The sequence below is a fragment of the Leucoraja erinacea genome, chromosome 37, assembly GCF_028641065.1.
Source record: "Leucoraja erinacea ecotype New England chromosome 37, Leri_hhj_1, whole genome shotgun sequence".
In the NCBI taxonomy this organism is placed as follows: domain Eukaryota; kingdom Metazoa; phylum Chordata; class Chondrichthyes; order Rajiformes; family Rajidae; genus Leucoraja; species Leucoraja erinaceus.
The window spans coordinates 11,191,601-11,200,186 of NC_073413.1; the positions used below are offsets into that span (position 1 = coordinate 11,191,601).

General features: G+C 51.2%; 1 protein-coding gene across 1 annotated transcript; it reads left to right on the forward strand.

The window, feature by feature from the left end:
* Positions 1-662: 662 nt before the first annotated feature.
* On the forward strand, positions 663-4,738 carry LOC129713969 (uncharacterized protein C1orf94-like). The gene is given in 2 exon segments (XM_055663402.1): positions 663-2,858; positions 2,860-4,738. Coding segments are annotated over 2 exon segments (2,049 nt in total). The 5' UTR covers positions 663-1,385; the 3' UTR covers positions 3,436-4,738.
* The last annotated feature ends 3,848 nt before the right edge of the window (positions 4,739-8,586 follow it).

An 8,586-nucleotide genomic window follows, 5' to 3' on the forward strand; every position in this document is an offset into this window, starting at 1 on the left:
TCTGTGGGTCAGGCAGCATCTCTGGAGAAAAGGAATAGGTGACATTTCGGGTCGTGACCCTTCGTCAGACTCAGGCTGACCCCAGGCTTATGCCCTCCAGTTGATCACACTACCATCCTGGGAATGTAGTTCTCTTTCTGTGTCTCTCATCATTTTATATACTCCTTCTAGGTCACCACTCATCCTCCAGCGTTCTCCAGAAAACAATCTGTTTGTTTGGTTAGTTTTAGTTTTTGTCATATGTACCGAGGTACAGTAAAAAGCATTTGTCACGGGCTAACCAGTCAGCGGAAAGACAATACATGATTACCATCGAGCCATTTGCAGTGTACAGATACATGATAAGGGGATAATGTTTAGTGCAAGGTGAAGCCAGCAAAGTCCGATCAAGGATAGTCCGAGGGTCACCAATGAGGTAGATAATACTTCAGGATTGGTCTCTAGTTGTGGTAGGATGGTTCAGTTGCCTGATAACAGCTGGGAAGACACTGTCCCTGAATCTGGAGGTGTGCGCTTTCACTCTTCTGTACCTCTTGCCCAATGGGAGAGGGGAGAAGAGGGAACGGCCGGGGTGAGACTGGTCCTTGATGATGCTGCTGGCCTTGCCGAGGCAGCGTGAGGTGTAGATCATGGAGTCGATGGGACCAACCTCTCCTTCTAGTTAATGACCCTAATCCATGCAGCGTTCTGGCAAACCTCTTCTGCCCCTTTTTTATTTTATTTTATTTTTTTAGTTTACAGATACGGCACAGACACAGGCCTTTCAGCCCACTGACACCACAACGCCCAGCGATCCCCGCACACTAACACTACCCTACACACACTAGGGACAATTCACATTTACACCAGGCCAATTAACCTACAAACCTGTACGTTTTTGGAGTGTGGGAGGAAACGGAAGAACTCAGAGAAAACCCACGCAGGTCACGGGGAGAACGTACAAACTCCGTAGACAGCACCCGTAGCTGGGTTCGAACCCTGGTCTCCGGCGCTGTGAGGCAGCAACTCTAGCGCTGCTCCACCATGCCGCCCAAAGCCTCCAAATCCTTCCTGTACTGGAGTAACCAGAACTGCACACAATCCTCCCAATGAGACTGAACAAGAGCCCAATGGAACTGCCTCAATGTTCTTCAGGGGGACACTTTCTCCTCTCCCTCATGTAACATTGTGACCTCGTGATTGTATCTATTTAAACCCGGTTGTCACAAAAGCTTCTTACGTCACAAAGGACCAACTTTTCATTGATGTTCTGAGCCCCAAAGGCATGGAACTCGCTGTCAGGCTGCAATATTGTGAGGTCGTGACTATTTATTTACAGTTTTACACTGTTGCTCAGTAACAGTAAGATCGCCAATCGGTCTAACCGAGACACTCCCTCTGGGACCATGCTGGCAAAGCTGGAACTGGTCCACACCCAGAGAGACACCAAGTGCTCCTTCCCTCTGGGTCCATACCCGCGCTATACCTGGATCCACAAGGACACGCCGGAGGATGGGCTGGACAAGGCTTGCTACGAGATCTGGAAGCGGGTGCAGCAACTCTCAGCCCAGCTGGACTGCAGCTCCAAGGAGGTGACGGGCTCCGAGCCAGGCCAGGCCGAGGATGCGGGCGATACAGTGCGGGGCAAGGCGGGCAAGAGGGTGGCGGACAGCTGTGGCAAGGATGACGTCTCCCTGCTGGTGCAGTTGGAGTATCTGAGCATCGTGGCGGAGAACAGTGGGGGCGTGGACCTCCAGCAAAACCGTCTGGAAGGGAACGACCAAATGGTGTCCATCCTGGAGACCAAGACGAAGGAGCTGCAGGACTCTGAAGCAGAATCTCTGGATAAGACCAACTTCTTGAATAATTTCCTGAAGTCCGGCAGTGGGACGGAGCTGAGCAAAGACAGCCTGGCCAAGGAAGAGGTGGCAGAGGAGAAGCAGGTGAGGTGTGGCTCAAAGGAGGATCTGGAAGTGGGCAGCAGAGTCTCGGTGGCATCCAACAAGGAGATCTGCCAGTTACTGGCCCAGTTCTCCCTCAAGCACATCCACGAGTCAGAGGCCCCGGACAACAAGGTGGTGATGGAGGAGGCCCAGATCATCAAAGACTTCCTACAGAACAGCATGTTCAGCTCTGCCGGGGACAAGAGGGCCCAAGTGTCGCCGCCGCTGCCCCTGGCCTCGCGGGAGCCGCAGGACGAGCAGGCCCGGCGCCAGCTCCCCGTCTTTGCCAAGCTGTGCGAGGAGCCACCGGCCTGTGAGGACGAGGGCCACAGTGAGCCGCTGGCTCTGACCTCGGGCCCAGGCCTGGCTTCGGGCCTAGCCCAGGATAGGCCGTCATCGGGCAGCGAGCTGGTACGCCTGCTTTGCGGGGCGCCGAGGGAGGTTTACCGCAAGGAGGCCGAGGGCCGCGACTCGCCAGAGGCCTCGTCCCCGGATGCCAGGCCCAGCCGCTCGGAGCACAGCTACAGCACCAGCCGCCACTCGCTGAAGGGCCTGGCGCCATCAGCACGCAGGGCCGGGCCCAAGGATGTGACCAGACCCCGGGAGCTGGCTGGGCCCCAGCACCTGCTGGCCAGGCGAGGTGACGGAGGCAAAGACCTGGCCCCTGAAGCAGCCGCAGCAGAGGGAGATGCCGGGAGTACAGTGGAGGCCGAGGCTTCGGGGAGCGGCGGCCACTTGGGCCCTGAGTTCCCAGACATGGAGCGGCACCCGGTGGGTCCTGGGCCTCACAAACACCGGGCCGGCCGTGAGATGGAGGCCGATGCCTCGGTCCTAGTGGGCTCCAACCCTCCCCCTCCCCCTCCCTCCTCCCCCTCCTCCCCCTCCGCTACCCGACGCTGGCTCCAAGTACAGCAGCAGCGGCTTGTACCCCACCCGCTACCCAGCCCTGCCCGGCCGGCCGGCCCTCATCAACTACCCAGCTGCTCCGCCAGCCCCCGCTCCCCCCACAGCCACCGCCACTGCCTCACCAGCTACCGGCTACGGGCAGCAGCCCCCCTTCTACCCGGGCCGCGGCCTGCGCTTGCCGCTGCAGCAGCCTGCCTACCCGCAGGCCGCAGGCTGCTTCCTGCGCTCAGCTGGCCCGGGGCCCGGTCCCGGGGCCTACACCTACGGCCAGGTGGCACAAGAGTTTGTGCCGCGCCACGCCTACATCCGAGCTGCCTACGCCCCGCTGCTGGGCTACTGGTCCTTCGTGCCCGAGTACCCCTACAGTGCCCGCGGCAATGCCACCTCCGCTAAGCCCCTGGCCTCTGCCGCCGCTGCTGCCGCTGCCAACAACCCCCCGCCCATGGCCGGCGACGGCCCGCAGTGCCTCTTCCAGCCCGCCTACGGCTACCTCGACACCAACCTGACCGCCACACGCTTCGGCTCGGCCCGCTCCGGCCCCCTCTACAGCGGCAGCAACTTCCAGGTGTACTACCCCGCCGACAGCAGCGGCTACAACTGCTGGTAGCAGGCGGCACAGACAGGGACTCCCCGCCCACTTGCCCACCCCACCACCAAGCACCGAGCCCGTCCCCACTGGCACCCACTCTGGGGGTCCAAAACAACCCTGTTTCATAGATTAATCTCCCCACACTAAACTTCCTTCAAAGTCTGTAACCTTTATACAACTTCACCAGTCCTTTGTAAAGTTATAACGCACTATAACTTCACTGTGCCTTCCTTAAAAAGTCTAACTTTTATACTTCACTGTAATTTCCTCTATGATGTTACTATAATTTCCTTAAGTTTAAATATTCTGTTACTTCACTGTGCCTCCCTTAAATTACTCAACTTTATAAGTGGTATAACTTTACTATGACTTGCTTAACAGACAATACTCTATAACTTCCTCAAGTTACGATACTCTTGAACATCACAATGCCTTCCTTAATTTACAATCCTCTATAACATGTATGATTTCCTCAAATTACATACTCTATAAATTCCATGTCTTCCTTAAGTTACAAAACGCTGCCTTTTGTTTAACTTCAATATAACTTCCCAAAGTTACAATACTCAATAACTTCACTATGCTTTTCTCAAGTTACAAGACTATAATATTTGTAGAACTTCACTAAGACTTCCTTAAGTTACAAATGTCTGTATAACTTCACTATAACCTTTTCTGCTATAATTTCCTTGAGTAAGTTACTAAAGTCTGTAATATTTCTGTTTGTCATTGTTACTAAAATGCATAGCGGGCTCCTGTTGGATATAGATGTCCCTCAGTCTATCTAATGTATGCTACAGATGTCTATAGATCACATTATATCCTCTGTATTCTATCTATAGCATACAGTGGATCCCCAGATGGCTCACACATATCTCTGCAGCTGTCTGAAGCACATTTTAGACCCATATGAGGTCCCTATATTTTATCTGGAGAAATTTGCGTCTCACCAATAGCTTCCACAACTCCTACAGCATAACCAAAGGGAGCTGTGGGCCTCGTTGTTATGCTGTTGGAAGGGATTCGGTTGGAATTGGATAGTTTTGGGAGATTTGCTGGCTCCCTGGTATATGGAATGGTGGTTAACATTGAGCAGCCCCAGTCTGCAGCCACAGGGACAAGTCTTTGTACGACCGTGAGCATCTAGCGAGGTGTTTCAGACAAAAGTGGCCTCTCACCTACTGGAACTCCCTGCCCCTCATCGAACAGGCCTGATTACTGACATGTTGGCAAATACTCTCCTCTCTATCGCCCACAGCTTGGGGCAGTTCGGGATGCCTATTGGTGGTTACTAACAAATAAATAAATGTATTAAAAAATGAGGTTATTCATTTCTCTTCTTTGCCTTTCTAAATTATCTTCCTCAACTATTGTGGGAAGTCCAGCAGGCAATACACAATGCAATACTGACCAGGACAGTATTTTGATTAGATATGGGTAGGAAAGAACTGCAGGTGCTGGTTTAAATCAAAGAAACACACAAAATGCTGGAGTAACTCAGCGGGACAGGCAGCATCTCTGGAGAGAAGGAATGGGTGACTTTTCGGGTCAAGACCCTTCTTCAGATTTCAACCGTTAACCTTCCGACACACACGTCTATGAGACGTGGAAGGAAACTGGGGCACCCGGAGGAAACCCACACAGTCACGGGGAGAACGTGCAAATTCCACACACAGACAGCACCCGAGGTCAGGATTGAACCTGGGTCTCTGGCGCTTGGTACATGTGATAATAAAGTACCATTGAAACCTTTAAACTTTCCCTCATTTGATGCCCTTGTGATTTGTAATTAAAGTGCTGTTTGTGTATGGCACAGAATGGGGCAGCCTTTGCCTCTCAATTAAGAGTCTGTGTGGAGTTCTGACATATTTCCTTGTGATAGATGCACTGCCATGCTGACCCAAGGTGCTGCCCAGGGCACCTCATTCAATCTGTTACCTCCAACCTTTGCAGCTTATTATAGAGTTATTTATTTCCCCATCTGTGCTCCATCCTGAACTAATTGGGAGAGCGGGAGAGTTGAACCTCTGGTGGTGACGGGCCGGGGCAGAGAGGGCAGCAAGCCTTGAGCGGGAGATGGACACAAAATGCTGGAGTAACTCAGCGGCACAGGCAGCATCTCTGGAGAGAAGGGATGGGTGATGTCTCGGGTCGAGACCCTTCTTCAGACTCTGAGAGGTTGAGATTCTGCCTGTCCCACTGAGTTACTCCAGCATTTTGTGTCTACCTTCGATTTAAACCAGCAGTTCATTCCTACACAACAAGCCTTGAGCAGGGTTGGTGAGAGGGGCAATCTCCCAGCAGAGCGAGATGTCCGTCGGGGAATGTAGACTGCAGGAGTACGTGCTGAGGGACGCACTGAAGCTCGGTGCAGCCAACGCCAAGGCTCGGTGGGGGAGGTCCACAGTCTAGGGTCCTTCCACTGCGAGGGGGAAGAGGGACCATTGGGACAATATTGAATACTTTCGTAACGTTGTTGGCGTCGTAAACATGGCGACTCTTTGCACACTTGTGTATTGTGTGCAGAACACAGAATTGCCCTGTACCGAATACGTGTGCAATAAGTTATCAATCAAGCCAATCAATCATCCTACAGAAAGGGAACCTGCACGTCTTGGGAGTGTGGCAGATCAAATTTTAGGAGAACCAAAGATCTCAGAGAAAACCCACACAGGTCACGGGGAGAACGTACAAACTCCTTACACCGAATGTAGCGCCAGTCCCGGGTTCGCCAGTCCCGGGTTCGACTACTACGGGTGCTGTCTGTACGGAGTCTGCACGTTCTCCCCGTGACCTACGTGGGTTTTCTCTGATAACTTCAGTTTCCTCCCACACTCCAAAGATGTACAGGTGTGTAGGTTAATTGGCTTGGTATAAATGTAAATTATCCCTTAGTGGGTGCAGGGTCATGTTAATGTGCGGGGATCACTGAGCGGCACGGACACGATGGGCCGAAGGGTCTGTTTGTTTCCCCCCTGTATCCCTCAACTGAATTTTTTTTAAACGCAACATTTTGTGTCTATCTTCAGCGACTTGCTGCTGTCATGGGACAGATGGTCTCTGCGTGCCCTGTGTATTATCCTGCCTTCTCTGACAAGGACACGCGCCAAGCCTGGCCTTGCAAAGCTGCAAGGAGTTGGAGGAGGGGCAGCGAGGAGGAGGGGGGGTAACACTGACGTACGACACGGGGACTCAGCTGTTCCTGCCTGCCCTTGATGGCTAATGAACATTCAGCCCTGTTGTAACAGAAGGGCAGCTTCTGCGGAATTTACATCACCAGGAATTTTAAATGACCGGCTGATTGATGTATGAGTTCGCCATCCTAATTAAGACCAGTTATTTTAGTGAATCAAGGACTGGTTTTCTTGTTTTTTTAACTAACCAATATCTCCCAAGTGATTACAAACACGGAAACAGGCCCTTTCGCCCAATTAGTCCATGTCAACCTGCACTCCCCATTAGCTTACATTTGGCTTGTATCCCCCCCTCTAAACCTTTCCTTTCTATGTTCCTGTACAAATGTATTTTAAATGTCGTTATAGTCCCCGTCTCAACCACTTCCTCTGGCAGCTCGTTCCATACACCCACCACTCTCTGGGTGAAAAAGTTTCCACTCGGGTAATCGCAATAATGCAATTTAGTTTTTGTAACATTGTCGGTGCCAGAAACGTGCGACTCTTTGTGTACTGCCCAGGTGAGGTCTGCTGTGTGATTTTACCAGATTGTGTACAAGAATAAGGAATTTCACTGTACCAAGGTACTCACGGCATTAAATGATCACTGAATCATTGAAACTCTGAAGTTTCCATCTATTAGAACTTTGCATCAGGAGTCATAGTGATACAGCGTGGAAACAGGCCCTTCGGCCCAACCTGCTCACACCAACCAACATGCCCCAGTTACACTAGTCCCACCTGCCGGCGTGAGGTCCATATCCATCCAAACCTGTCCTATTCATGCACCTGTCCAACTGTTTCGTAACATTATGATAGTCCCAGCCTCAACTACCTCCTCCAGCAACTTGTTCCATACATCCACCACCCTTTGTGTGAAAAGGTTATCCCTCAGATTCCTATTAACCCTTTCCCCCTTCACCTTAAAACCTCTGTCCTCTGGTCCTTGATTCCCCCTACTCTGGACAAGAGACTGTGGGCGTCTCTACCTGATCTATTTCCGATGAAAAGTATGAGCCTAATGAGCCTGTCCCACTTGCGCGACTTTTTCGGTGACTGCCGGCACCCGTCATAGGACGTTACAGGTTGCCGAAAATTCTCAACATGTTGAAAATCCAGCGGCAACCAGAACAAGGTTTGACTCTTTGGGCGACCACTCACGACCATACAGGCTTCACCCTGCGACATGTCGCCAGGGTGTCGCCTGTACGGTCGTGAGTCGTCTCCTCAGTCGCCCAAAGAGTCGTAGCGTCTTTCTGGTCGCCGCTGGATTTTTAACATGTTGAAAATTTATGGCGACCTATGACGGGTGCCGGCAGTCGCCGAAACAGTCGCGTAAGTGGGACAGGCCCTTAATGCAAGGAAGTTCCAGGCAGCTCTGTTCAGTGATAACAAACAAACGTGGAGAAAGATGCAAAAGGGGAACGGGTCCCAGGGGTGAGGAGTTTTTGTGAGAAGAATGAATTCTGAGAGAGAATTAGTCCCATACGATCTCTATTTCTTGGAGAAAAATCACCTAATTTTTTTCAAAATCCCACTAAAAACTGCAAAAAGAATGAAGCATTTTCTGCACTGGATTCATCTTTGGGCGTAGGTCAAATAACTCTCGCCTACTTTCTCTTAAATAACTTCCAAGTCAAAGAACACGTGTGTAACTAAAATCCTTATCTTGCACTAAATGCTATTCCCGTTATTCCCTTATCATGTATCTGTACGCTGTGAATAGCTTGATTGTAATCATGTATTGATTTTCCGCTGACTGGTTAGCATGCAACAAAAGCTTTTCACTGCACCTCGGTACACGTGACATTAAACTCAACTCAACTAAACATTTATTTCACACCCCCTTGGGTATTTTCCCTGCCCAGAACAGCAGATTGGATATTTTACCTAAATTGACAGAGATATCACAATTCCGGAGAAATGGTCAGAAATCTAATGACACCCCGCTCTCGTCACATGAAAAATGCATCAACACAGACTCGGCCTTATCCAT